Here is a 27,872-nt window from a genome sequence, read left to right as displayed (position 1 = left end):
TGCTCGGAACCAAAGTCAGACCTGTGCACAACCAGGATTCAGAGTGGTGCTGAGTGTTCACGTCTACGGCCCGGAATGCTATTCCACCGTGGAACCAAAATTGCTAACCCGATTGCTCTCTACAGCTTGGACCGAGAAATCGTACGCCCGTCGTCATCCTTTGCGGTTAGGCTCTGGTCCATGCACTTCCGCGCCTCCACTTACTCGCTTTATGACAAGAACTCCAACCGTGATTCCGCCTGGTTTCCAGTTCCGCTTCCGCTTCCGTCTTGTTTCGTCCCGGAATCCCGAAGGATCTTGCCAGCGCCAGAGCTTGGCTTATGAAACTCTTGGACTCGCATGAGAACCGGAGTCTAGAGAGTGGCTAGTGAGCAACTAGCATCAGATCCGAAAGGCGCCAGCGACCCGGATGCAAAATTGTCATAGGACCCAGAGTTTACTGTGAGCAGAAGCTCGGGTTGATGAAAGCCTCCCTTTCGCGTGTAAGGTCCTGTGCCGCGCACGTGAGAGATCCTTAGAACTTCCGTATTAGCGCCACAGACGTGAAGAAACTTGTGAACCTTCAAGGTCAGGGTAGAGCACTAGAATATTTCGTCAATGCCATGAAAACATCGATATGAGCGGCACAAATCGCGTTTATTTTGATCTGTTGCAGCAGAGCACAATATGTCCCAAGGATGTATGCTTGGTTCCAGAAGACGGGACGCCAACGTATCAAGCGACAAAGGAGGAAGAAGAAGACTCAAAGACACGTGTAATAGCTCACATCTCGATACCATACAATGGCTACGACGATGAGCTTTCCGCCTCAGGAATTACCCCATCGCCAGCATTTGATCTTAATAGACTTGATTCAAACATCAGCCGTGACTATTCCGATATTGAAGATCTGCTTTTCAACTCAGGTATGTCTTCAGGGCTCTATTATCATGTAAGATGTGCCAAGCTGAGAGACCTAAAAATAGTTGGTTTGGAGCGTGTGTATGAATGTTGGCAAAAGCTACAACAGAATTCTGCAGGACTCGGCCTAGATGATGGGTTTCAACCGGTAGGATCTGCCCAGTCAATCCATCACAACTGCTCGAGTAGACACCATGAACTAAGTTCCATCAGTGTGAAGGACTGCTGTTCTCGAAACGCCTTCAAGATAAACTAATAGAAGCATACTTTCAGCAATTTCACCCAATCTGCCCGGCGGTGGATCAGTCAGACTTCCTCAAGTGGTATAAAGCGCCTCAACAAGACGTCCTCGCTCATCCACAGCTTATGCGACTATTACTATTGTCGGTACTCTTTGCAGCCTTACCCCATATTGATGAAGACTTACTCCGAGGAGGGCCACGCTGCGCCGTCAAGCAGGCGCAGAAAGCCGTTTTTTCTTCTGCTCAGACTCTCTATCACCGGCTCGAGTGGGAGTTCATGGGCACAGAAGGTCTCGCTCAAAGCGCCCTTCTCTTGAGCTACTGGAGCCCATATGACTCCACGAGAGAGGTCAATGGCTACTGGGTGGACGAAGCCATCCGCCACGCGGTCGCTGGGGGGATGGCTGACCTATATTCGACACGACGCAAGAGGATTATTTGGTGGTGCTGCATGATTCGCAACCGCATGATCTCTTTGGGTTTGCGCCGCTTCGATAGGTTGGAGAGGCGACCGGAAGGCCGTCTGCCAGAGCTGAGTGACTTTGCGGAAGAGGGCTCGGGAGGCCACTTGATATCGCTCGACTCAAAACTCTACTTCACTCGGGTATTCATCCTCCTCTGCAAGCTGACCAAAATCATGGTGGACTCCGTGCGGTTGAAATACCGGGACTATAACTCCACCTGGACTCTCCCTGAAGATCGGCAGGCGTTCGACATTCTGGAAGACATCGGTCAGCTGGACGAGAAGTTGAAGATCTGGGGCGTCAACTTCGCTCACCTTTACGCCGCAGTTCAGGATTTGAGGGTACCGAACGCTGATCTCGTCATTTTCCATCTCATTGGACTAATGCACCAGTAAGTCCCTCGAATCTAGTTGCCCTCGAGTCAATTGCTCTAGAAAATTGACTTCTTGTCTGGTGCAGGTTTGCTGTTTCAATACTCTACGAACCATTTCTCAGGCTGTCAGACAGCCGCAGCTCTCAGGCGTGGTTTGTTAAGGATTTGGCTTTACTCAAAATCAAAGAGGCCTCAAGAAACACGGCTGCTATCACAGCATCGATGCTTCGATTCGCAAATCCCAAAGACCTCTCCATCATTGTGTAAGTGATCCCCATCTCAAAGACTCTCTGCCTCAAAGTCCTCTTTTAATGACATCTATCCCAATGTAACGTGACAGGCCACCATGGATTATCCTCCCGATTGCGTTGCATCTCATCCAGCTCAGCGAACCCCAGGACCTCGAGGCCAAGACCGAGATCACCCAGCAGCTCGGATATTTGATGCGGACTTTACATACCCTGATGTGCAGATTTGAAGGTGCTCAGTTTATCATCAAGATCGTCAACGCCATTATAATGCTGGTCAGGAACTCCACCGAAGAAATGTCCCTGAATCAATCTTCTGCCTGGCTCGGGACGGCACAGGGACAGAGCGTGGGAGCACAGTACACGCGGCTCAGGCAGGAGGAGGTGGTCACCCATGTGCTCGAAACGATACAAAATGGGCTCGCAAACGAAGTCATCCAGACCTGAAATTGAGTGGCTGAAAAGGGTTTCCGATTTAAAAACAAGCTGGGGTTTTCTTGTCCATCGTCACCATATTCCAGGTACTTGACTGGGCTTATAATCGGATTATTCAGATGAGTTCCGTCCTATTCTGGAATGCTCTCCCACGAGTGCAGAAAAGAGTGAAGTTATTCGTTAAACAACTCTAAAATCATGGCGCATTGCATCCGAGGCTGTCGCTAAAATTGGCAAGGCTGCAGTAACCGGGGGCTAGGGTGGGGGCGGCTTCAATTCCTCCACAGCGTCTTTTCCACCCTATCAACCATTGAGAAGCCCCATTTGCACTACAACAAACTACACAGCGGTGCTCAGGTGCTCTGCGACGGATTCGTCTTCGCCGCTGATCCTGTGATCGTATAGCTCTCCGGATCAGGCACGATGTCTGCCTGACGAAAGGCTGCCAGATCCGTGTTCCCCAAGAGCAGCGCAATTTTCCCCAGGATCTTTCCCAGTGTATCGGGGAAGAAGACACAAGTACAGAGGCGGCGCAGTCACGAGGATTGCTACGAGGACACCAGGCATAACTGCATTCACTGACAGTGTCAGAGTTCATGCCATCCAATTTCATATACTGATAGATTCTGGTCTGCGCAGTCGAGTTCTCCATGGTTCTAGCAGGTAGGTGTAGGAGTCAGAGCCGATGCACATGAACACAACGTTCATGATTGCGGAACTTCCAGAACAGATGCCTACGTGTGGATAACCCATTGTCCGGCTCTGTCTCTTCCCCCTGACAGCCCCGGAGCATTTTTCAGCAGATAGTGAGGAGACGTCTTGCGACTGATCCTGTAAGAAAGAAGAATCGACAACGTCGGCGAAAGCCAGTGGACTTCTCAGACACATCTCCATCATCGACACATGAATTAAGGGAATGAGTGTTATAGAATATTGAAGCGGTCCTGTCGTGAGAGTAATCGCGTGGGACCATCGAGGCAAAGCTATTGACGATGTGATGGCTGTTATCGCTGGATGTGATAAGCGTGGTAACAGGTATGGTGACCGGAAGAGGTGGTGTTAGACTGGTAGATCTATGCCTTGGTGTTGAGTTGTGGCTACATCTTGCTAGAGTAGGGGCCAGTCTGTTAGTGTCTAGTCAAATCTGCCGTCGCAGAAAGTCAAGCGATTCTTTTATCAGTAAATGCCTCGGATTAGAGACAACCCCCTTTTCCTGCGGAGAATTCTTTTTCCAAAAGCTTGATCTCTAATGCTATACAAGTCGACTTGTTTTGTTAGGCTGTAGCTCGCCATTGATTCCTCAAGCTGTTGCAACTAGCTATGACACTCAGAGTGGAGGTTATTCCCGCATTCATTCCCGGAATCCCACGAGGTAAAAAGCTGCTGTGGAGCGCAATGGGAAACCAGCACGCAGTGACCATGAATTGATTCCACCATCTTCGATTGAAGTCTGCCTGCTCCTGAGCAGTTTTTTTTGTGCTCTGCTTCTTTTCGATCTCGGCCTCGCGCCACAAGCGGAAGAAATCGCTCACCACGCCCACACACCAAGCGCGGCAACTCCATACTATCCATTTGGTGAGCCCACCTCGCTTTTCGATTATAGATGCTGGTAATATCCCTTTGCTCTGCAGGTGGCAGATATTCTCAATGGCCTGGAAGATGATGTAGGCGTTGCATTGTATAAAAAATAGGCGATGGAGAACGGGGTCGATCTCTCTGAAGGCTTTCCTTGATAGCAGAAATCTAAGCCTCACGTACAAAGGAATGAGACCCGTCAGACGTTGACTCTTACGCCAATCCGAGATAAGTGCGCTGAGAGGTGTGAGGACGGACGAAATTGAAGGTGCCGCAGCAAGTGTCTTCGGCAATCCCTTCCATCGTGTGCGCCAGAGAACTCGATATGTCAGGTCGGAGCGTGCTGAAGATTGTACAGAAATGTATGCAGCGAGGTTGGCTGAGAAATTGATGGTCGCAAGGAGTGCACCCAGACCGGCAGTGGTTTGAAGCAGTCTGTTCTTTGTGATGAGCGGTTATTTCTCTTAAATGCTGTGGGTAATTGTACAGCGAGCAAAAGAAAACAAACCTACTTGCTCATACGCTCGGCGATCTGGTCGCTTTTTGGGGTGGTGTCTTTGGATCCGCTGGGAAGTCCACCTGGTTGAACATGATCAAGAAGATTCTTTTCTATCTTCTGTGCATCTGAATGATTTGAATCTGCTGCTTCCACTCCCGCCATCTTCGCTTGGCAGGGACAACTCTGTTTCAATAAAAGTGTTGCAATGACCAGCCAGAAGGACCCTTCGTAGTAAACATCTAGGACAGATCCGTGTTACTCGTGGGAGAAGGGAATGACTCGGGCTCTCGGTAAATAGTCATCATTAACCGAGGCATTGGAGTTTCCTCTTTAAGGGGAACATGTACCGGAATGGGTAGCTTACCCTGAGATGCTTAGGAAGATAACTAAAGATGGTACAGAACTTATAACCAATTGGTAGCATGAATATCACTCTGGGAAGGAAGCTAAGCAAGCACGTGGAGGGGTTGGTTGCCAACAGTGAACGCAGTCGGCGCCTGTTATCCGCCTCCACGCTCCGCAGGTCCATTGGAGGAAGGAAAATGCTGCAAAAGCAGCAGTTTTCTACTTCATCCTCCAAGCCAATATCCGGCTTGATTGGTTCTCTGAGTGACTTTTCATTAAACATCGTTTTTCGGGGCACCGTTGAGCTAAAGCAAAGGCAGATTAGCCAACTATTCCCTACACCACAGATCTTGTTGTATGAACCCTACGGGCAATATGGGAAGGTGCTCCAAGGTCAAAATAGTGCCTCTAGTCCGAAGCAGATCATGTAGGCGGATGAAATATACCCTTTCATCGCTGTGGCCAGATCACTTGCGCTCAGACACGTCTTGAAGGCCGTGCGGGTTTGCATTCATCGAGCCACTAAATACAGTCTGGAACATGCATAACTCTGCAAATTTTGTCCCTCAATTCTGTTCTTCGAGAGTTGCAGCACCTTCCCGCGATCTCAAGGCTTCGGAAACGGATTTGGTAATGTTTCTTTGGATATCAAGGAAAGGAATCTGGAAATACCATGTGGATCAACAATAGCCAGGATCGCATTCGGTTTCCACGGCATTAGCTGCTAGGTTTTCCGATGAATGGATCAGGGTCCTTTTCAGTCTATACTGCTCCCAGTGGCGAGACGCACTTCGAAGATTGTATTGGCTGGATGATGAAATCCACGCGCTGAGATACAAGGCACGTCCACCCTTAGGCTGCTCAGGCTCTCTCTGACCACGGCTCTTCTCCTCCGAATATGTCCTGTGTCCCGCACTACCTCTGTGACCACCAGTGCCGCTATCCGGCGGAAAAAATGTACATGTCCACCGGCAGCTGCCTTCTCCTTCTGACCTTTTACCTGCCTACGAAGCATATTCAGCAGTAGCCTTGACAGCGCATGAACTACAGCTAGCTCTATAGAGGAAGTCCTAGCCGTTAAGAGGCTTTGCAGTGCTCGTTCGTACAAAACTATATGATATGGGCTACAATGGTCCACACCAACCATTCGTGCTGCTTCGACCTCCATACCCAAGTATTAAGGCATCATGGCAAGTGCAACGACGCATCTCGAGGAGCAACTTGCCCTGACGCACCATATCAACAACTACGGTTGGTTCGCCGACATCTTCGCGTGGGAAGATATCGCGACTTGCTTCACAGAAGACTGCACTTTTGATTTCAAAGTCGCTCCAGATCTTGAAGGCCAAGGTTGGTAGTGCTCGTGCCCCACACGCTTCTTCCAACTTCTCAGAGAATTAATGAATGAATAACTGACTGGCCTCTCATTTCCATCAAAAGCTCCCATGAATCTCAATTCCGGCTCGATCAAGGGACGCTCCAACACCGCCAAAGCCCTTGCGTTCATCACTGAAAAGTTCAAACGCACACAGCATAACATTGTGAACATGGATTTTCAAATCGATGCTTCGAATGCCGCCGCAACCGGCAGGGCGAACATCTTCTGGGGCGGAGTCATGGAGCACAATGGAGTCCATGTTGGGGTGCAAACTGGCTCCAGGTACACATGGAGATTTAAGAAGAGTGCTGACAAGAAGTGGGAAACGGACTATACACAGGTGGAGATTGTGTGGGTGTCGTCTTCCCCAGTTGAAGGGTTTAAACTTGTAAATATGCTCTAGTCGGATACTTTGCAATGGTACCGCAATCCGAGGTAGCTTGTATGAGTTGCAGCAGTATACAAAGTCTTTGGAGTTGTGGAGAACTGTCAGGGTAGAATTTAAGAGCCGACCCTTGAATATCGGAATATGGTGGGCGAGGAGTGTTCCCAGCGAAAGCACAAAGGCTAAAAGCTGCAAGCTCTACATCAACTCATAGATTTTCAAGATTAAGGGGTAGCAATGACTCCATCCCAAGACCAATTGGACACAAGGTATCACTCGTCATTCCTTTGTTGTAGCATTCAGTCTAGCGCGTATACTTAGCCAGCGATGAATTTGCAAGCTAAGCTGAGGAGCGGCTAACTACAATTATAAACTTTGCGTGGGTACTAAAAGAGCACTGCCATCCTTCCCGTGGACTTTTGTGCCTTCATCTTCGCAACCATGTCCGGTACTTCCTCCAGCTTATGGAAGCTGACAACGTTCGGCTGTATGGCATGCTTTGCGGTGAACTCAATGGCACGTGGCATACGTTCTGGAATTCCAGTACAATCGCCCTTGAGCCGATACAGTCCAGTAATGATCTCTGTCAAAACCACCGGAAATGGCTTTTCGGGCAGACCCACGGCCATGAGGAGGCCGCCTATTCGGAGAGCTTTCTTTGCGTTTTCATACGCCGCTATCGAAGAGCTGTAGACAGCCGCGGCATGCACTCCACCTCCCGTGGCCTTTCGGATTTCGTCTAGATAGTTCGGATTCGTGGCAGAGTTGACCGTGAGATCAGCGCCGACCCGCTGGGCTTCGGTGAGTGTCTCGTCGCTGATGTCCAGTCCGATCACCTTGATGCCCATGGCTTTGGCATATTGCACGGCAGCCTGCCCTAATCCTCCACAGCCGACGACTGCGAGCCATTCACTAGGTTTCAGCTCACACGATTCGACAGTGTTGAACGCTGCAAGAATTAGCCAGGGGCTGCCATCACGGCAAGGGGGTTACCTTCCCGCAATGCCACCGCAGAAGAGCGGAGAAGCCGTCTCCAGTTTGATCGCCTCCGGGAGAACGATGGCATTCCGGTAGTCGACTACAGCATACTCGGCGAAAAATCCGTCGACATCCGCGGTCATCCCCTGGATACGTGGAATACCCTGCGTGCAATAGAGGTTGTAGACCCTGCATGCTTCGCATTCAACTATAAGTCCATTCAGCAAGAGGAGGATCTCCTAAGCGGGCTTGGGTGTTGGGAATCCATGATCTTGAAGCACGGAGGGAGCATTCATACGTACAACAACATCCCGTGATATACAAAAATCCCACCGGCTCCCCAGGCTTGAATCCTATAACTTTGGACCCTAGCTTTTCGACGACGCCGGCGCCTTCATGCCCTAGAGTGAGGGGTTTCACGCTGCTCGGGGTTGGCGTCCAGCCTTCAATAGCCATGATGTCGGAGTGACATAAGGAGGCAGATTTGATCTTGACCAATATCTCCGTGTCGAGCGGCTCCGGAATGAGGACTTCATTGACCTGGATCTTGCCTGTATCCTGCAGTCATGCTTGTGTCAGCTCTGAGGTTGTTACTGGCGTAGACCGACAACAGCCCTTACGCGATGAAATTGTGCAGCACGCATCGTAGCTATGCTTCCCATTTTGGATTGTTGGATACAGCCGATGACAAGTGTACCTGGCGGTATTGTGCAGAGGGCTGTGAGAGTGGCAGTCGCTGGCTAGCTCTCGTGCTTTGATAGGAGCCATATTATAATACAAAATAAACTCGCTGCTAGAGCTGGAAAATTCAACGCTTGCTCTGGTTCTGGGTTAGGAGCAATGGTTCATCTTTCCAGGAGGCGAAAGTTCATAATGCGCCGAAGGCTTCTCTGCGAAGTCAGAATCTCTCCAATACTCGGCGGTTGACAGGCTATTCATGCCTGAAGTTGCACCGTCCATTTTCCGCCGCGGCTATTGCGGTAAGGTCAGAGACAACATTGTAGGCAATGTCACAATGAGAGACCGACGCTTGTAAGATAACTTATTTGCCAACGTGATTTTAGAATAATCACGGAATCTTATGTCGCAAATGACGCCACTGTTGGATATAGTCTCCCTGACACCCTACGCTCAAGTCTTTCCGCTTAGCCAATGTGCTGCCGCGGGATGTAAACGGTGCTCTTTGTTCCAATAGCCAGGTCCGCCATACAGTGAGCACTACAAAATGATACCACTCTTAAATAGGGGATGCATCAAATATTGCTGTCAAATCACGAGCATCATCTGTGAAAGAGCATTCACGCCATGGCCATCCTCAAATATGCCTGGCTCTCTGATCCAGACCCTGTTTGGCTTCCGTTGAAGCAAGCTTGTGACGAACGATTTGACGCGTTCTATGCTTTACCAATAGAGCAACAGCACGAGACATGGCTGAAATATCCCCATCCCGTCCCAGAGGGCACGCCCGCGGGCTTGGACGTGTCATTTGATAAGGTTCCTGTAAGAGATGGTGCAAATGTGGGCATCAAGATCTACCGGAACACAGAAAAGCTGAAAGCGATGGGCAAGGAAAAGGCACCTCTCGTCCTGGTAGCGCACGGAGGCGGCTGGGTGCTAGGGAACCACGACGTCGAGGAAGGCGTTTGTCGTTGGATTGCAAAGGAGACTGGTGCAGTTGTTGTAGACGTCGATTACAGGCTGTAAGTTCCCCTTTTCGAGGCTCACTCACTTCCTCCCAGCGAAAATGCCAATTGATACGTGCCCAGGGCTCCTGCATATCGATACCCTCATGCGATAAACGACTTCTATGATGTTTTCAAATGGGTAAGTGAGGGGTCCTATTGCAGGATTTCATCACGATTGACCGGAGCACTAATTTCAAGCACTGTGTCATGATGACAGTGCAAGGACAATGCGGATACACTAGGGATCGACTCGTCTCTTATTCTCTCTTGTGGCAGCTCTGCCGGCGCAAACCTAGCTGCTGTGCTCCCTATAATGGCAAGAGACAACAAGGAGAAAGGGATCATAGGCCAGGTATTGAACGGTCCAGTTGTGTGTCATCCAAAGTACTTCCCCAAGGATAAGTATGAGTACACGAGTTGGGAGCAGAATAAAAACGCCTCAATTCTCGGCAAAGACCATATGCTACGCTGCTGGGAGACCTACTACCCTGCCACGGGCCCTGACGTTTATGCGAACCCGTTCTTGGTAGAAACCATGGAAGGTCTACCACCTGCTTGTAAGCGGTTGTCCTTATTTTCACCCCCAAGAGATGCCCCGATCGACGCTTACGGAGCTTCTCTCAGCTAATCTGAAGCGTACAGTGATACAGATAACCGGCATGGATCCGCTTCGAGACGAAGCATTTGCCTATGCGGATCGATTGAAGGAATCCGGGTGCGTGATATTCTTCCCTGGGGCGAGATGAAACTATCGAGATAGTCTCAGCTTGGAAAAGTTACTTACTACTTTACAGCGTTCCAGTTGAGGTTGCAACCTACGCCGGCTTGCCTCATGGCTTCTATACCTTCCCACAACTCGAAGCTTCCGCAATTTATTTCAAAAAGGCTGCATCGTGGGCCAAAGAGCTCTTGGCTAGGAAGGGATGGAACGCATAGGAAGAAGAGCCTTGCCAATAAGATTGAAGCCCTCGAGCCTAGTCACATGACGGGGACCGATATCGCCGGTGCTGCGGTTACCATTTTCCGACGTGTGGTCGCATTTTCGGCTAGGAAACCCCCTCATCCTGCAGATTACTTCTGGAGCAGTCAACTTCAAAGGGTAGAGGGTATGCTTAGAATGATAGTGTCTTCATCCTCTGCTGCGAGACTTTTGCACGTCTCTAAATACCATGTGCGCTACGAAGGGTCCGTCATCGCGACTCGCACCTGGGCGGACCCGAGCATCAGTGGCGTGCACGGGATGCCGACATAAAAGGAAAAAGGTATGTGAACCACAGACCGTCGTTGTGATACCGTTTAATGCGGGGCAGTGTGTAATCGACGCGGGCGAGAAGTCGTGCAACTACTGTAAAGATAGTGGACTGGAGTGTGTTTTCCGGAACGATGACGAGCGACGGAGGTATGCTATAATACCCAATGGTAGAGCATTGTCCATTTCTACTTTCAAATGAAACAATCACATAGCAGCACATTGACGCGGAACAGACCTAGATCTAGAGTCTTTGTGCACTCCTTGCTTGAACATATCGAGCTTCTAGAGAGTCGGTTGAAGGAGGTGGACGACGAATTCCCGCAACAACCACAGCATCCAGAAATCCAAGTACAAACGCAGCAGGTGCAATTGGAGGAAGATGTCAGCCAACAGCCGTCGGGATCCTGGACTCATCACAACTCCGGCGATGGATTTGATTTGTCACGTCTTGAATCTGAGGGAGCTGGCCTCCAGCGAGATCAAGGGCTCTCTGCTTTAAGTGATAATGAGCACTATGATCGGACTCCAACTTCCCATGCTACATCCGGAGACGGTGGGGGTGTTATAGGGTCAGACTTCAATGATCGGGGCCAATTCCGAGAGAGTCACGAAGGTAGCACTCACTCATTTCTGGTTGAGTCAACTCGACTGAAGTACGATGGCACTACTGGGCAGCCACGATACTTTACGCCCCTGGCCAGATACCAACTCTTTGCTGAACAACTTACTGAATCTCAAGGGAACTCCTCGGGATCATGGCATCTGCAGAAGAGACTGCACCACATGATCAAGGATCTCAATACGGAGACATACAATCACTTAATGGCCTGTTTCTGGACGCATTACAATAACCCTTTGCAGATGATTGACCGGGAAGCATTTGAACAACACAGAGACCAGGATAAGCTTTACTACTCAGGTTTTCTCCACATAAGCTGCCTGGCGATGGGTTTCAGATACGCTGATAAGTCCAGGTCAGACATCAAAGCACTGTACCGGGGAAACAGAGACAGCACTTTCCATGAGAGTGCGCGATACACGGTGGAGACAGAGTTGGAAAGCCCCCAAGGCTTGACCACAATACAAGGACTTCTCATTTTGAGCGACTTAGAGTGCGCTGTTGGCAGAGATCGATCGGGGTGGATGTATGCTGGTAAGTGCCATATTGACTTCACACGTCAGTATTATACTAAATCTTGTCCCAGGTGTCGCTTGCCGACTCGCGTTTGAGATGGGTCTCATGATAGATCACTCCAGGACCACCTTACCTCCGAGAGATATGCAATCACGGCAGCGTCTCTTGCGCGTCTGCGTTTTCTACGACAGACTCTGGGCTATATTCTCTGGGCACCCAACCGTCATTCGAAAATCCGACTTGCTATTTACCGCATTTAGCCTCATATATTCCAAGGTGTTGACTTCCGCCTCTGAAACTTCAACACTGCTGGCTGAAAGTCTAGAAGAAACACAAGCGTGGGATGTCTTACTGGAGTTAATGGAATTGGCTATCAAGGTATCCGGACACATCACCAATTCAGCCTCGACATCGAAAGTTGACGACATTCCTGGGAATTTTATGACTGCCGCGGCACTACATGACGAGCTTGAGTCGTGGCGGAGGAGGCTTCCAGCTCAACTTAGGTGGAGTGCCGAGAATGTGCAGAGCTCTCGAGCCATATTCTTCTTCATCCAGTGAGACTCTACCCACTCCGATTTCTCTATTCCAGTCATAGAGTTTGTCTGCTCGAATTTGGCTAACCGACGAGAAAACAGCCAATTGCTTCACAGCACGGTTATCCAACTGCATTCTTCAGTGGTAGAAAACGAGCCAACTCAGGCTTCTCATCAAAGTGGCAGAAAGATCTCGGAAGTCTGCCCAACATCATCTTTCCGAACCATGTCGAAGAACATCTGCCTTGAGAATGCGATAAGCATTGTTCGCAACATGGATATGTATTGCACGAGATTTGGCATGCAGTCTGTGATAGTCTTTACTCCCCATCCCGCCAGTGTGGCCTTGACTGCTCTCTTGACGAACTTGGCCGAGTTTGAAAATTCGACCAAGACGACGACAATCCTCCAGCAGGTTCACACGCTGTCGAAAATCCTCCAGAAGATGGCCGAAAGCTATCAGACAGCTCAGAGCATGTGCACAGTCCTGGATCATATTTTACCCCCAGACCAGGATCGACGCTCCCAACGGAGCTGAGTTGGTAAATCTCAACGAAAATCTCCAGAATGCCATTTTCCAGCCTCGGCTATGAAGGAGCTTAGGAAGATCAGTGCATAGTTCTAGAGCAACTCTACTGAAATGAAACCTGTTGACTCGGCCCCTGAGCTAAATATATCACTGAATCGTCTAGGCACCTGGCTGTGTCACATAGTAGCCCAGGTCGCCGCCTTGCTCCTCCCTGCTTGTCTTGCCGTTGCCGAAATATGAGAATCGATTACCCGTTATGTACTTAAGATCCCAGTCTTCCCACCGCGGCTCTGCCATTGCCTCCAGGAAGTGTAGGGCGCTCCCGGGCCACGGGCCCCAGACCTTGCCATCAACCTGACCGTTCTTGTACCACGATCGACAGCCACTGGTCCAGGTGAGGTCCTTCATCAAGGAGTCCTTGTACTCTTGGAAATCTCTGAGTGCCTCTTGCTTTGGCGAAACCGACTTGATTCCTTGCCGCTGCATCTTGGCAACCAGCTCAAAGATGTAGGACATGGTTCGCTCGAGACAAGGCACGAACGTGCCATTTGCGAGGGGACAGTTTGGCCCCGTAGCAACTGGTGCATCGTCATTAGAAGAAATTTACATCAAAGAGCTGACTGTGCGAGGCACGAATGAATACTCACAGAAAAAGTTTGGGAAGCCGGGCGCGGCGATGGAGAGGTAGGACGTGGGCTCATCCTTCCAGACCTCCCTCAGATCTTGTTGTTCTCCCACGACTGGGAAGGCGGGTCGGAAAGATGTATCAAACCCAGTCGCACACACAATAGCATCGATTTCTGTGTACTTGGTTCCGTCCTCCATCTCAAGGCCGTCCGGCGTGATCTGCAGAATCTGTCCCGTCTCAATCGTCACGTTGTCTTCGGCGAGGGACTCAAGATAATTATGTCCCGGAGTGACCCTAATCAGAGCGTTTAACACTAGGGACGATCTCGAAGCGAAGGGACACAGAGGGAAGTCCTTACCTTCGACATCCCACCGCAAAGTTCGGAACAAGTTTGTCCGCAAGATACCCTTTCTTCCCGAGCCTCTGTTTCATACTGTGCCGAAAATGCTGCGTTGAATCCTTCTGGATCTGAGAATCTTTATAGAACAGGTCAAAAACCTGGTTCATGGTGGTTTCGACTCGCTTTCGATATTCCAGAAACCCTTTCGGGTCGTTGGCCCACGCTGACTTCTGCTCTTCGGTGAATACCTGTTCGCGACCCTCGGGGGCGAACTCCTGGCCAAACTCGGGAGTGATCCAAGTGGGAGATCGGTTGAACGACACCAAGTGGCTCACAACTGGTGTCAAGGGGTTAGCATGACCGATATGCTGATAATCTGACCACACACGCAGCTCGGAAGTGCATACCAGCTCGCAGAATTGGCACAATCTGAATTGCCGAGGAACCATTTCCAATCACTGCAACCCTTTTCCCCGTAAAATCAAAAGAATCGTCCCATCTAGCGGAATGGACTTTATGACCCTTGTACGAGTCGAGGCCACGAATTTCAGGCCATTTCCACTTACTGTGTCAAGTCATGAGCTCATATTCAATGGCTTTATCCCAGGGGTGTCTGGTTTCTCTCACTTCAGAAATCCAGTGGCATTGATAACCACTTCAGCCTGGTCGGTGAAAGTCCGTGACTGGGCGAGGTCTTCCACCCCGAGCTCCCAAACCCCCAGCTTCTTGTTCCAAACAGCGCCCACAACGCGGTGGTTGACATGTAAATAGTCATATACTCCATATGCTTTGGCGCGCCCCTGGAAATACTCACATATCTCTGGAGCCGCCACGTATGCCGTCGACCAGTTCGGATTCCCCTCCCACGAGAACGTGTATCCGTGCGCCGGCACATCACAGGCGCACCTGGAGTCACATTGTTACCGCCCGGGCCATTGATATGACGTCCTTTGGCTCTCTGCACATACCCTGGATATCTGTTTTCTAACCAAGTTCCCCCTACATCGGCATTTTTCTCGTATATCGTCAGACTGACCGGGAGACCTTCGAAGCGTTCTTTGAATAGCTTGACAGCAGCGATACCTGCAATGCCTGCTCCAATGATGATGACCCGGAGAGGACGGGGCTGTCCAAGTACGTGCTTTGGGTATTGGAACTCGGTGGGCGCAAAATGATTGCCGTTTACCTTTGTGGCAGCGACAGGTGTCTCTGAGACAGATTCGAGTGTGCTGCCTTGAGATATTGCCATGTTTGGGGCCGCAATAGACATGTCAATGTACCACAGGTTATAGAGTGTAAGGTATGGAGCTACGGGATGATAAGAATCCTTACAAGTTCTTCAATCGGATCATGATGCGAGTTGAAGGCTCGGATGACATGGCCTTCAGCCTCAACGGAATGGTCCTCATTCGACCTGCGAACATATTCTCCGCCAGTACAATACGGGGGCTTGCATATTGCACTCTTGCGGGTCTTGAATCTCGTATCGACGTCGGAGAATGGAGATGACTGAATACTGATGGAAATTACCCTGATTGGGTGAGCCTCTTCCTTTCAAGGCTTATTCAATGTGAAAAAGCGGTGCGAGTGGTCCGAGGCTTTTGGGCGAAGTAGCAGCATTTCCATCTGTCATACTGCAGGTTACGTAAGAGGCGGAAAGATGCGGAACCAAAGAGTATTACTATACTTTCACTGTGATATGGACTGGGACTATGTGGAGAACTATAGCCTGCTCCGTGCGGATGATCCCACTCCTTTGCAGAGATCTTGGAGAACATTTCTTCCTTCCCCTCTCGCATGGACTATTGGAAGAGACCCTTTAGTCGCTGAAACTTCGAGAGCCTGTTTGTATCCGATTTTACATAATCCCAGAAAATTGACAATAAGTGAAGCGTTCTGGTCAAGACATTGAACCTGTGCTTAGCCAGACTGGCTTGAATAGGGCAGAACACGGATGGCTTCTATGGATGGGAAAGTGGTCAGTCAACTCTCTCGAAGTGAAGAAGAAAGGAAGCAATAGACGAAAGTATTCTGAATGTTTCTCAGGTTGCGCTGACTGGTGGGGCGAGTGGCATCGGCCTAGAGACTGCTAAGCTTCTTGCAAAGCGAGGCGCCATCCTCTCCATTGCAGACGTCAATCAGCAGGGCCTTGATGACGCTCTCAAGGAAATCAAAGGAGACAAACATATCGCGACAGTTGTGGATGTGCGCGATGGCGTCCAAGTCAAGGAATGGGTCGAGAAGACAGTGCAAAAATTCGGCAAATTGGACAGCGGAGTCAACCTTGCCGGTGTTGCGCGAATGCAGGCACCCATCACTGAAGTAACCGATGACGACTGGGACTTCATGATGGGCGTCAATGGCAAGGGCGTCTTCCACTGCATGAGAGAGCAGTTGAAGCATATGCAAAGTGGAGGAAGTATTGTGAGTCCCCTTGACATGCCAATTTCTCTGCCGTGGGAAGGAACTTTCCTTCGATCATTCTTTGACCCCCAGAAAGCTTTGGCATGTTCTAAGAATTTTGCAGGTCAATGCGGCAAGCATCCAGGGAATGATCGGCTGCGCAAACACGTCCATCTATGCGGCCTCCAAGGCTGTGGTCATCAGTATGACAAAGTCGGTGGCAAGAGAGGTGGGTCCGCGTAGTATCAGAGTCAACTGCATTGCTCCAGGTAAGCGAGATATGTCTCTGCTCGTCGTGGCTCCAGCTTTGGCCCTGATACCTGTGTGGAGATGGTCATTGTTATGTTCTCTTCCCTATTCGCACATCATGCTGACACATTCTTCAAAATATACAACAGGTGTTGTCAAGACCCCTTTACTGGACCCTTTCGAGAAAGGTGGCCAGAAAGTGCCTACTACCATGCAGTGCTTTGACAGGCAGGCTCATCCTGTCGAGATCGCTCGGGTCATTGCTTTCCTCGCAAGCGACGAGGCGTCTTATGTCACTGGTAGCAACTACCCAGTAGACGGGGGCACGACAGCCTGAGCCAGCAGCTACGGAGTACTAAGATATCTGGTCGTACAGGGTGAAAGTCTCATGCCTATCTTCTCAAAATGTTACTTTTAAATCACCCAATTTAATGCTTCCCTGCTGCAACATCCATAAAGAGATATCGCGTCTAACGACACAGAGGCACTATCACAATAATGAGGCAACTCGACCTAGAATCCTGGGTCAGGAGCAGCTCAAATTATTGTTGCCAGAGTCGAGAAGTCGTGAATGGTGTCGGAGACACCTTCCCCCCGGTACTCCAGAAAAAGCATTCGAGCTCATGTTCAAATAGGTTAAGCTTAACTAACTTGCCAATCATCATATCTTCCGCTCACCCCACATCGATAGCTCCGCCTTTTCCGACGTCCCCCAAACAAGTTAGTATTGTTCACCCGAACGTGGGCCTTGGGTCAACTCAACTTGCACAATCCCCATGGGGATGGTCGTGGAGAAGTGCAGATTTCAGACAGTGAAGCGGACGTTACAGTTGTCACGGGCTCTTGGCAGTCTTTTCGAAAGAAGTCCTATAAATGTCCTGCGAAGGGTACTATAAAACTACCACACACTGCAGGAGGCCGAATGCACAGTTCGCACCTCCCTCATAGATCTAATTCTTTTTTTTGAGACTGGCTCAGAGTTTGTTCCATGTGCACTATGGTGAGCACCTCAGATAATTCCAGGCAAAACATATCGATTTTCGGCCTGAAACCAGACAAACGGAGGCGGAAGCGGCGGACACTGCTCTAGATTACTTGAGTTGTCGTGCGGAATGAGGGCCTAGACCCAATTTCACAACCTCTTTTGGGAGAGTATAGTGAAGTCGAAATAACTTACGAACCCCTCACCTTTCTATATATGAACTTTACCAGCCGACGGGGCTTTACTCTTCACGAATTCTGTGGCAGGTACTCAAACTTCTGGCAGAGTCACAACCTTGACAGGTGCTGCCACTTCACTTCAGTCTCATACCCACTCCCCCTTGGTGGGAAATACCAATATTTGTTCTATCCGGGATGACAAACAAAGGCCAAAATGTGCTGCCACCGACGGTGGATGCGGCGCCATCGACCGAGACAACAGTGGCGGTGGAGAAGCGAAAGCGCCATTTCGGGCACAGGATGGTCTTCAGTGTGATCATCATGTGCCTGGGGACTCTCACTTACTCGTACGGTGCCGGCGTCATCGCAACCACAATTGGACAGCCCTCGTTCTACGCCTACATGAAACTCGATAACGGGTCTCAGACATCAGCACTTATCGGTGCTACTACGGCGCTCTACTACGCCGGCGGTATCTTCGGTGCCTTTGGCGCCAACTTTATCGCAGACCACTGGGGACGGAAGGCATCGATCTACTCGGGCGCCCTCACATCACTTGCTGCTGCCGCTCTCTGCGCCGGCTCCGTCCATATTGCCATGTTCATCGTATCCCGGTTTTTGTATGGAGTGGGCGGCTTCATGTTGTTGATGACTGTGCCTCTCTGGATCACGGAGGTGGTACCCGCAGAGGTTCGCGGCGCGTTCGCTCAATGTCACGGTGTGTGCACATCCCTCGGCTACTTCCTCTCCAGCTACGTCGGTGTGGGATTCTACACGAACGGGAACATCAAAGGACTCAATTCCTGGCGAGGACCGCTGGCCATAGGCGCTCTCCCGCCAATTCTATTCCTCTGCGGTTTGTGGTGGGTGCCTGAGTCACCCAGGTTCCTGCTACTCAAGGAACAGACTAGCAAGGCTTGGGAAATCGTGCGGAAGTTCCACTCGGCCCCGGGCGATACAGACCACTACTACGCACAGATCGAGATGTTCCAGATGAAGAATCAGATCGAGTTGGATCGTACACTACCCACCTCCTGGCTATTTATGTTCAAGACGCCGTCTATGCGGAAGCGTATGGTCATGACCATCTTCATTGTCTTCGCGGTCCTAGGGAGCGGGAACCTCTGCATCGCCACCTATGCGACGGTGATTATGAGCCACTCCGGCTGGGAACCACGTGCACAGCTGAACATTCAGGCGGGAATGATGGCGGCCGTGATGCCTGGCATCGTCGCTGCCGTATTCTTCACCGAGAAACTTCGACGCCCGACGCTGGTCATGATTGGTCTTCTTGGAGAAAACATTGTCCTCGCGTGCTACACGGGCGTCTCTGCAAGCTTCGATCTGGCCAACGCCCAACACAGATCAGCCCAAGTTGCTTGCGTCGCCCTGCTATATCTCTTCCAAATGTTCTCGGCCGCCTTCACCGAAGGACCGATGTCGTACTGGGCGGCCGAGTTCTATCCAACACACTTACGTGCCCGGGGCCAAACCATCCAGGTGGTGAGCTACGGGGCATTCAGCATACTCTGGGGCCAGTCTGGACCCACGGCGATCGCGACTTTGGGCTGGAAATTCTTTCTAGTGTTTATTTGCATCACCGTGGTGACTTCTTTCGTCATTTACCTTTATTTTCCAGATACTCAGGGAAAGAGTCTGGAAGAGATGGCTCTGTTGTTCGGCGATGATGACCTGGTAGTTGTCCGCCAGCAGGATATCTACGTTGACACCGATCATCACATCGTTGGTACCGTGCACAAGGACAAGGAGGGACAAGCGGTCGTGGTGAACCTGGAGGATATCAACGATGCTAAAGAGGACGCATGAGTTGGCCGCATTAAATTTGGTTTTGCGGACAAATATACTTCAGCAAGAACGTGAAATCCAGATGTTGAAGAGTTGATCTTACCTCACAAGAATGTTAATTGACCACATACCTTGGGTAACAGGGTACCTGGCTGGGGCACGATGACCAAAATAGCCGTGAAGGGAGTCCTCCCACAATAAAGCCCTCAAGGCACCGCTTCTAGAAGGATCGTACTTGACCACCAGCGCTGCCTGCCTTTACCGTCCAATCTGTTTCTTCAAATCCGCACACTACCAAATACATCGACAAAACGTGTCGGGTTCTTCTGCGAACAGTAAACATACATCTAGTATTACAAAAAAGGCTCGGATGAAGATATCCTCCTACTTTATTCACTGGCCCACTCCTGCCCAACTACACCTGCCACTCCAACTGCTGCCTACAAAGCCCTTACCTTCTGCTTTCGCTGTCTGGTCGGCCTCTACGCTCCACAACGTTAGCTATATCAAAGAGACCTCGTCACCCTTACCTAACCGGTATCGTTCTAGATGATCCAAGCAAAGCAATTCATCCTGCCTTAGTCCACTTCTACTGTGGCGGATACAACGCGATGGACGCCCAAGCCATTTCCGATTACCTGGAGATCACGCAGCGCATGATGCTCTGGCCCGAGATCGTCGACACCATGTCTCTCGATCGCCTCCCCGAGCTGTTCCTACCCGACCTCGTCTGGGACTTTGGCGGTGGAACCGTCGACCACAGCCTGGCGGCGGTGCGATCACGAATAGAGGCCCACTTCGAGAAGCCCGATTCGTACTGCGGCGCTACTCGACATGACCTGTCGAACCACATCATCACCTTGGCCGGCAGCGAACGTGCCGATTCGAAGGTCAATGTCTTCGCCGCGCACGCCGGTAAAGGGTCATACGCCGGCCAGGTCCAGCTGACGTGGCTCACGTATGAGGACAAATGGAGGCGAGTGGATGGGAAATGGTACATTGAGCACAGGACGTACCGCATTCAGTTCACCTACGGACCCGACGACATAGTGTACAGCACGGGGAGGGAGACTTGGGCAGAAGGCGACCATCGCCGTCAGGGCGACACTCATTAGCTTTATGTTTCTTCCAGAAGTGGATTGAAAGTTTTTGAGATTGGTTCTATATACAATTATGACAATATCCGCTTGAGAGACCATACAGAACTACGATCCATCTCATAGCTTGGAAAGGGGCCTCTTCCCCAGAACAAAGCCATCGCTCCATCCAAAAGAATTTTGCAACAAGACTGATCCCGTCACTCTGACACTGGACGTAAGCGGCGTCTGGACTCCGGGGATAGCCGTTTCCCCACGTCTCGGAAAATTGAGGGTCTCGGTGAGATACCAGTTGTCTCTTTCACCCTTGTACTTGGTACGTTTCCAGGAGCAAAAATGAATTCCGCCCTAAGGGGCACACCTCGCCACTTTGTGTAAGGAAGTTCCGCCCGACGCTGGAATTTGCAGATGTGCCGTCAGTGTATCAGTGAGTCGTGTGGTTGGCAGAGTCTATCAAGCTCAGTAAGTGGTGGACTGAGGCGAACATGAAGTTTCCCAATCGGGCGGATATCCCTCAGCCTAATCAACTCCGCTCTGAATAACGTGTGAGGCTACGTTCGAAACCAACTCCTCAAAATGAAGTCGAATCTAGAACATGGTATCAGACACCGTCTCTATCATTCTCGCCTAGAGCGACACTTTCAGACAAAGTGCTTATTGCTTCTTCTCCTCAGCTACTCTACTGGCGAGAGGTTTTTGCCATCATGGGATCCATGAGCCCCGAAAAACAGTGGGAGGTGATGATCGTCGGCGGCGGGTTCGGCGGGATGTATCTCTTGCACAAGCTGCGTCAGTTCGGGTTTGACGTACACCTGTATGAAGCAGCGAGCACCTTCGGCGGCACCTGGTACTGGAACTGCTACCCTGGAGCCCGCGTCGACTCGATCGTGCCCACGTACCAATTCTCCTCCGACGAAACATGGGACCAGTGGGAATGGAGCGAGGCGTACCCCAAGCGTGAAGAGCTCGAGACCTACTTCCAGCACGTAGGTAAGCTGTGGAACCTGCACGCCGACGCGACGTTCAATACCCGCGTGGTGAGTGCGCACTGGGACGTGGCGCAGAAGTTATGGGTTTGCAAGACCTCGAACGAGCACGACAACACCACAACCGTCGTGAAGACGCGCATTCTGCTCTTCTGCGCCGGACTCGCAGCTGTGCCGTATAAGCCGCCCTTCCGAGGCGTCGACGACTTCAAAGGAAGTATCTATCACACTTCGAGGTGGCCGCGTGAAGGAGTCGACCTCAAGGGCAAGCGGTGCGCCGTGATCGGCACCGGAGCGACAGGGGTTCAAGTGATCCAAGAAGTTGGGCCCGTGGCCTCGCGGCTGACCGTGTTTCAGCGGACGCCAAACACGGCGTTGCCGATGGATCAAGCGCCCCTGAATCGCGAAGACAACAACAAGCTGAAGAAGGACATGCCGGAGATAAAGGAGCTCGCCAAAGCGACGTGGGCCGGCTTTCTATACTCCTGGCACGACAAGTCTGCGCTGGAGGACAGCCCTGAGGAGCGCGAGAAGTTCTACGAGGAGCTGTGGAAGAGGGGAGGCTTCGGGTTCTGGGTGGGCAACTACAAGGACACGTCCTTCACACCGGAGGCCGCCGAGGCCGCATACGCGTTCTGGCGCAAGAAGACGGCGCCGCTGATCAAAGACCCATACAAACAGGAAAAGCTATGCCCGGAAAAGGCGCCGAACCCGTTTGGTACGAAGCGCATTTCCCTGTACCGGACTTATTTCGACGTCTTCAACCTTCCCACGGTGGACCTGGTGGATGTCAATGAGAAACCGATCGACGAGATCACCGAGAAGGGAATCAAACTGCAGGACGGCACTGAAATCGAACTGGACGTGATCATCTTCGCGACGGGCTTCGACACCATCACCGGCGGCCTCACGCACGTCGACATCCGCGGGACGGACCCGTCCTTCACGCTGGGCGACAAGTGGAAGAAGGGCTGTCAGACGTACCTGGGCATGTGCAGCCACGGGTTCCCCAACTTCTTCTGGGTATACGGGCCGCAGTCGCCCGGCCCTTTCTCTATCGGACCCAACTGCATCGAATTCCAGGGCGACTGGCTCACGGACATGCTGCGCGACCTCCGGCGGGACCGGGTCACTACGATTGAGGCCACGCTCGAGGCCGAGCAGAAGTGGCGCGAGGGCATCCTGGCCGCGGGCGAGATGGGGCTCTTCAAGTACGCGAAAAGTTGGTGGTTTGGCGCCAACATCCCCGGGAAGCCCAGAGAGTGTTACAACTACATGTTGGGCATGCCGCAGTACAGGAAGACATGTGGAGAGGTCAGGAAGAATGGGTACGAGGGATTCCAGCTGAAGCAGGGCTAGTTCTGAGGTATCAGCGCTGTGGCACTTTCCCACCGACTTTGTACATAGAGATGCAGCCTTGGAGCTCGGACTTGAGTTTCGATGATTTACCAAGCTTTGGTCACAGTGAGTAAAGCCTTCCTGTATGTGGAATCGTCCTTTTGTTCCACCTTAAGCATCCCATCCTTTAGATGCCAGAAGCTTCTTGACCCAAGCCGCAGACTTTTTGAAGTATTTAGTTGTGGCTTCCAACTGTGGAAATGTGTAGAATCCATGTGGAAGGCCGGGAAAGACTTCTATGTCGACCGGAATGCTAGACAGGGAGGTGAGGCAAAGAGTCAGCCAACAAATCATTGTTCCTGTCCTCAAAAATTGGAAGCACAGACTTGAGCACGTACCCTGCTTCTCTTAGCCTGTCGGCGTATGCAAATTCTTCGTCCCGGAGCGGATCCAGGCCGCTTATTTGAATCACTAAAAGGAGTAATATCTCGCACGGTCAGCTGGATTTGGTTTTCCACTTTATCGAGAGGAAATCTCAAGTCGCACTGTAGACTCTTGGTCAAGCCAGAGAGACGTTCACCATCACTCACATGCAGGGGGCAGGCCCTTCACCGAGTCTACCAGCAGTGGATTTGCATAGACATCGGGCCCCGTATTGGGGTAGTACTCGGCCCAACAGTTCAGCATGTTCTGCTCCCCCAAGATCGATGAGTTCTTGTTCTGTTGGAAACTGTTGTATTCGTAACCTTTGTCCCTGGGGAAGTATTTTGGATGGCACAGAACCGGGCTGTTGAGCAGCTGCCCGATGATACCGCCTTCGTTCTGGTCCCGCGCCATGATCGGGAGCACGGCAGCGAGGTTGCCACCCGCGGAGCTACCGCAGGTGATGATCATGGAGGGATTAATCCCCAGGGTAGAGGCGTTGGCTTTGCACTGATTCGTTGATCAGCTTCTGATTCAAGTCTGAATTATCATTTCCGTCTCTCATCACGTTCGCTGACAAGGCTAGATAACCCTACAAGCTTGACTTGACAGGGGCCGAGGGGGCCCCCAGAGAGCATTGTCACAATGCAATCACTTCCACGAGCAAGGTGAGCAGCTCTCCTCATGGATAGGATAGCCTAAGGCTCAAAGACCGCACACATCGCATTTCGGGGCCAGAGTGTGGTGCTACAAAGGGGTTTGGAGAAACATTTGCAGAAGCTCACTCACCCATTTGAATGCATCGTAGTAGTCGTTCAAACCCTGCGGGAAGCGGTACTTGGGAGCTCTGAAATAAAAGGCACCTTGAGTCGCATGATCAATAAGCATAGAGACTTTTTGGGCCACACTCACAGCCTGTAGTTCACACTGACCACCACAGCCCCGGTCTCCTTAGCCGTGTATCGACACACACCCTCCTCGACAGCGTGATCGCCCATCATCCAACCGCCACCGTGCGCGACGAGCATCAGCGGCGCCCCAGCAGCAGCGCTCTTCTGCTTCTCCCCTTCTCCCTCATAGCTGCCACCGCTCATGGCCTTGAGTCTCTCCACGTTCCTATAGATCTTGAGCTCTGCCTCGTAGCCATCGCGGAGCGGGATCGTCGTGAATGTAACCTCCAGGTCCATCGGAGTACCCTCCGGCATGACCAGGGGGGCCGACTTCCACGCCTCTTGGTACTGCTCGGGCGGGAGGTCCCAGAAGATGCGGAATCGTGCGTCGCATTCTGCCTGGATGGGCTCCCACACCGGGTCCATTTGCGAGAGCCATGCGTACTTGAACTCCGTCGTCGGCATCGTTTGGGGCACTGTGTGGTGCTGGGAGAGTCTCGTCTGCTTGGTCGATCCTTTCAGCAGACGGTAAGAGTCAATCCAAAGGTCTGTGGGAGAAAAATGGACACTGGTTACTTTGAATAGCCCCAGGGACAGGGTTTCGACCAGGCCTGATGCTATGGCCTCACCGGACAGAACTCGCATAAACCAAACCTATATCTTCTTGCTTACCGGGTCACTTTTGGTTTCACCGAGGTGCAGTCCTGACGGAGGACACAACATTTCGCGTAATAGCATGTTTCCGCTAGTACAGTCTTCCGGCAAACAGCATAGCACAGCCAGACCCTATCGGAGTGACATTGTCGGATATGCTATGCACGATATATCCTATTCAACCAATAGGAAAATGTCCACCGAGTGGGTTATATCTTATTGTCCTTTAGGGACATCGGTATGCTAATCGAGCTAGGCCTATCGGAGAGACGGGCGCAATGGTATAGGCCAAAAAAAGGCGAGGATATGGTCACAGTAGGGTCTTCTTCTGGATACGCACAGTCGCATTTATGTAGGAATCGGCATGTAGTCAATCGAATTTTCTGAACGTGTGTCCGAAGCAAAGAATAGACTGTGCCGTAGACCCGTCTTGACTGGGACAAAACGTGCTTTATCGTTGCGCGTGACATCCTCTCTCGTGCCGCTCTTCAGTACCTATTTGCCTGGTCGTCTACCAGGCTATGACTAGCCCTCCCCTTCCTCGGCCAACAATATCCTCCAAAGTCTGGCCCCTTCTCCCTTTCCGCCATCATGGCCTCCTCTGAACGCCTGTCCCACCACATTGACCAATACATTGTCCTTCCCCATCTTCTCCAAGAACACAGCCTCTTGGCTTCCTCTGGGGAAGCAACGCTTCCACTCATTCCATATTGCATAGGCTTCTTGTGCCCAGGCACGAAAGGATTCGGCTTCGATGATGGTCGGTGTCAAGATTTCGCGGGAGGGGAATACTCCCCATGTCACGGCATTGACCGTATTCATCGGCGAGGTAGATGAGGTCGAAAAAGCGGACTTCTGGTCTGAAGGGTAGAGAGGAGAGCCCGGTTTCGTGTTCTCCTTCTCCGTATCCGCCAACGTAGCCTTCTTTGTTCGAGCATGATCCCGGGCTACCAGTTCACTGCTTTCAAACACCCCCTCAGCGTCTGTCTTCATCCAACCAAGCACGTCACTCCCATACTTCATCAATCGTGGCCGCAGATTCTGCTCCCACTCATCTCGCCCACAGAAGAACTCCACAAACGCCTTTTGAAAGACAAATCCTTCCCCTGGAGGTCCCCAGCCGAAGATGGGATCAGATGAAGGGGCGCCGTCAACAGCAGGTTGGGAGGCAAGGGTCCAGTAGTTCTTACTGCTGATGAGAGATTGGAGCTCAGACCGAATCACGTCCGTCTCAGCGCGTAGCGCACTCGAGTTCTTGGACCCATCGACTGATGCCCCGTTAGGAGAGGTCAAATCAGGGTCGATATCATCACTCCATGGTACAGCCATCAACTCTCCCAACACGTGGCGTTTGAACAACTCCGTGACGTCTTCTCTGCTCCTCGGATAGCCCCAGAGCTTCCTCGCCACAAGCGGGCTCACTTTCAGACTCGGCCCGTAGCCATCAATCTCGCCAAACGCAGGTGAATGAGAGGGTCCCCAGCGACCGTTGGGAAAATCATCCCAAGTTGCTTCACGACCCAAAGACCCTTGTCCCTCAGAGATGAGCAGGCTGTGCCGCCGGGAAGGAGATGCAGCAGGAATGCCAGTGCCGCGATCTCTGGCTGAATGTTGAGATGTCAGTTTTATATTTGGACTCGGTCCCGAACCCGGAGGGTCAGTGTCCGAGTCAGGTCGGCGAGATTGTGTTCGGGTTTCAGTTCTCCGATCTGTTATGACACGATTGTGAGGCTGCGCGTTGACAGAACTTCTCCGGCGTCGCATAAAGCCAGAAGATTGTTGTCCGTTTTCGTCTCTGTTATCCATGGGCCCTGTCGTCACAATAACCGGAGTATCGTGCTGGCTGTCGTCAACAGCCACATCTGAACCAGATGCCGAGTCTCCGTCTTTCTCCTCAACACTCCCTTCGCTGGAAATCGAGGGGATCAGCCCTGTTCTTTCTAGAATGAATGATACACTCTTCTCCAGGTTAAGCGTGTAGAAGTGGTAACCCCGAGGAAGAGCTTCCGGCTGTGGCAATGCCTTCATTTCTTCAACCAGCTCCGAAAGGATGTCGACTCCAACCTTTTTTACTGCTTCGTCGTCCGTTTTTACACGTTCAACTCGCTGGGCAATTTTTTCGGGCAGTTTCGCGTGGCTGAGTTTGGTGATTCGTTTGATGATTTGGTAGGATTGGATGGGCATCAGGCCGGGAATGATGGGGATCCTCTCGAACAACTTTTTGCCGTCCTGGTCAGTGTACCCCCTCAATCTCTTCTCATATGCGGCGTAGGCCTCGATATCATAGGTGAGCTGCGTCATAATGAAATCGGCGCCAGCAGCGACTTTCTCGGCAAGATATGGTAGATCATGTTCGACACTCTGTTTCCCCTGCTCTGGGTGTGATTCGTCTGCATGGCCTTCAGGGTAACCTGCGACACCAACTGCAAAATAGTCGCCGTGTTTTCGCCGGATATATCGTACCAAGTCCACCGCCCACGTAAACTCTTGGTTGCTCTCCGTGCCCGCACCACCACTGCCGCTCTCACTGTCGTCTGTGGCCGTGACATCCTTGTACTCTTCCCGAGGCGGATCTCCTCTCAGTGCCAAAATGTTTCTAATCCCAATCTCCTTGGCCCCCTCTAATGCCTCGTCAATCATATGCCTCTTCATATTCGTACAGGTCAAATGCAGCACTGTCGTGAGCCCAATTTGTCGTTGACATACTTCAGCCAGCTCCAAGGATTTGGTGGCGGTGGAACCGCCTGCGCCCCAGGTCACAGTGACAAATAAAGGCCGTAGGGCGGTGGCCATGCGGGCTAGACGCGCCTGCAGGTTGGAGAAGCCTGAGGGTGTTTTGGGAGGGAAAAATTCAAGGGAGAAGTAGTAGGACGAGGCAGGGAGAGAGGACAGGAGCGTCGGCAGACGATCATCGTGTTGAGAGGCCATAGTTTCTGGT

At 51.4% G+C, this 27,872-nt stretch overlaps 13 protein-coding genes across 13 annotated transcripts; 9 read left to right on the top strand and 4 right to left on the bottom strand.

Moving 5' to 3' along the window:
- Positions 1–616: 616 nt before the first annotated feature.
- On the top strand, positions 617–2,674 carry AYL99_03922 (hypothetical protein; the record flags this gene model as incomplete). Its single annotated transcript, XM_018835436.1, has 5 exons — positions 617–905; positions 966–1,048; positions 1,114–1,997; positions 2,066–2,242; positions 2,320–2,674. The coding sequence occupies 5 exons, from the start codon at positions 617–619 to the stop codon at positions 2,672–2,674; spliced, it is 1,788 nt and encodes a 595-aa protein (XP_018695086.1).
- Positions 2,675–6,268: 3,594 nt separating this feature from the next.
- AYL99_03921 (hypothetical protein) lies at positions 6,269–7,058 on the top strand (the record flags this gene model as incomplete). The annotated part of the gene is made up of 3 exons (XM_018835435.1): positions 6,269–6,431; positions 6,522–6,810; positions 6,863–7,058. 3 exons carry the CDS (start codon positions 6,269–6,271, stop codon positions 7,056–7,058), a joined length of 648 nt encoding a protein of 215 aa, XP_018695085.1.
- Positions 7,059–7,230: 172 nt separating this feature from the next.
- On the bottom strand, positions 7,231–8,484 carry AYL99_03920 (hypothetical protein; the record flags this gene model as incomplete). Its single annotated transcript, XM_018835434.1, has 4 exons — positions 7,231–7,793; positions 7,854–8,030; positions 8,125–8,380; positions 8,443–8,484. 4 exons carry the CDS (start codon positions 8,482–8,484, stop codon positions 7,231–7,233), a joined length of 1,038 nt encoding a protein of 345 aa, XP_018695084.1.
- A 643-nt stretch (positions 8,485–9,127) lies between these two features.
- AYL99_03919 (hypothetical protein) lies at positions 9,128–10,443 on the top strand (the record flags this gene model as incomplete). Its single annotated transcript, XM_018835433.1, has 5 exons — positions 9,128–9,522; positions 9,589–9,646; positions 9,725–10,064; positions 10,150–10,222; positions 10,302–10,443. The coding sequence occupies 5 exons, from the start codon at positions 9,128–9,130 to the stop codon at positions 10,441–10,443; spliced, it is 1,008 nt and encodes a 335-aa protein (XP_018695083.1).
- Positions 10,444–10,954: 511 nt separating this feature from the next.
- Positions 10,955–12,455, top strand: AYL99_03918 (hypothetical protein; the record flags this gene model as incomplete). Its single annotated transcript, XM_018835432.1, has 2 exons — positions 10,955–11,912; positions 11,965–12,455. 2 exons carry the CDS (start codon positions 10,955–10,957, stop codon positions 12,453–12,455), a joined length of 1,449 nt encoding a protein of 482 aa, XP_018695082.1.
- Positions 12,456–12,656: 201 nt separating this feature from the next.
- On the top strand, positions 12,657–12,968 carry AYL99_03917 (hypothetical protein; the record flags this gene model as incomplete). The annotated part of the gene is made up of 1 exon (XM_018835431.1): positions 12,657–12,968. One exon carries the CDS (start codon positions 12,657–12,659, stop codon positions 12,966–12,968), a length of 312 nt encoding a protein of 103 aa, XP_018695081.1.
- Positions 12,969–13,118: 150 nt separating this feature from the next.
- AYL99_03916 (hypothetical protein) lies at positions 13,119–15,176 on the bottom strand (the record flags this gene model as incomplete). The annotated part of the gene is made up of 6 exons (XM_018835430.1): positions 13,119–13,537; positions 13,607–13,881; positions 13,946–14,264; positions 14,335–14,492; positions 14,555–14,833; positions 14,896–15,176. The coding sequence occupies 6 exons, from the start codon at positions 15,174–15,176 to the stop codon at positions 13,119–13,121; spliced, it is 1,731 nt and encodes a 576-aa protein (XP_018695080.1).
- Positions 15,177–15,881: 705 nt separating this feature from the next.
- Positions 15,882–16,916, top strand: AYL99_03915 (hypothetical protein; the record flags this gene model as incomplete). Its single annotated transcript, XM_018835429.1, has 4 exons — positions 15,882–15,905; positions 15,974–16,351; positions 16,455–16,599; positions 16,729–16,916. 4 exons carry the CDS (start codon positions 15,882–15,884, stop codon positions 16,914–16,916), a joined length of 735 nt encoding a protein of 244 aa, XP_018695079.1.
- A 1,019-nt stretch (positions 16,917–17,935) lies between these two features.
- On the top strand, positions 17,936–19,567 carry AYL99_03914 (hypothetical protein; the record flags this gene model as incomplete). The annotated part of the gene is made up of 1 exon (XM_018835428.1): positions 17,936–19,567. The coding sequence occupies one exon, from the start codon at positions 17,936–17,938 to the stop codon at positions 19,565–19,567; it is 1,632 nt and encodes a 543-aa protein (XP_018695078.1).
- A 590-nt stretch (positions 19,568–20,157) lies between these two features.
- AYL99_03913 (hypothetical protein) lies at positions 20,158–20,661 on the top strand (the record flags this gene model as incomplete). Its single annotated transcript, XM_018835427.1, has 1 exon — positions 20,158–20,661. The coding sequence occupies one exon, from the start codon at positions 20,158–20,160 to the stop codon at positions 20,659–20,661; it is 504 nt and encodes a 167-aa protein (XP_018695077.1).
- Positions 20,662–21,347: 686 nt separating this feature from the next.
- On the top strand, positions 21,348–22,988 carry AYL99_03912 (hypothetical protein; the record flags this gene model as incomplete). Its single annotated transcript, XM_018835426.1, has 1 exon — positions 21,348–22,988. The coding sequence occupies one exon, from the start codon at positions 21,348–21,350 to the stop codon at positions 22,986–22,988; it is 1,641 nt and encodes a 546-aa protein (XP_018695076.1).
- A 150-nt stretch (positions 22,989–23,138) lies between these two features.
- AYL99_03911 (hypothetical protein) lies at positions 23,139–24,745 on the bottom strand (the record flags this gene model as incomplete). Its single annotated transcript, XM_018835425.1, has 5 exons — positions 23,139–23,280; positions 23,366–23,438; positions 23,558–23,900; positions 24,180–24,237; positions 24,303–24,745. The coding sequence occupies 5 exons, from the start codon at positions 24,743–24,745 to the stop codon at positions 23,139–23,141; spliced, it is 1,059 nt and encodes a 352-aa protein (XP_018695075.1).
- A 714-nt stretch (positions 24,746–25,459) lies between these two features.
- On the bottom strand, positions 25,460–27,862 carry AYL99_03910 (methylenetetrahydrofolate reductase; the record flags this gene model as incomplete). Its single annotated transcript, XM_018835424.1, has 1 exon — positions 25,460–27,862. One exon carries the CDS (start codon positions 27,860–27,862, stop codon positions 25,460–25,462), a length of 2,403 nt encoding a protein of 800 aa, XP_018695074.1.
- Positions 27,863–27,872: the final 10 nt, after the last annotated feature.

This window comes from Fonsecaea erecta, assembly GCF_001651985.1.
Source record: "Fonsecaea erecta strain CBS 125763 chromosome Unknown Scaff3, whole genome shotgun sequence".
Taxonomy (NCBI): domain Eukaryota; kingdom Fungi; phylum Ascomycota; class Eurotiomycetes; order Chaetothyriales; family Herpotrichiellaceae; genus Fonsecaea; species Fonsecaea erecta.
The sequence above is the reverse complement of the archived record's forward strand: the minus strand, read 5'-3'. Positions and strand labels throughout refer to the sequence as shown.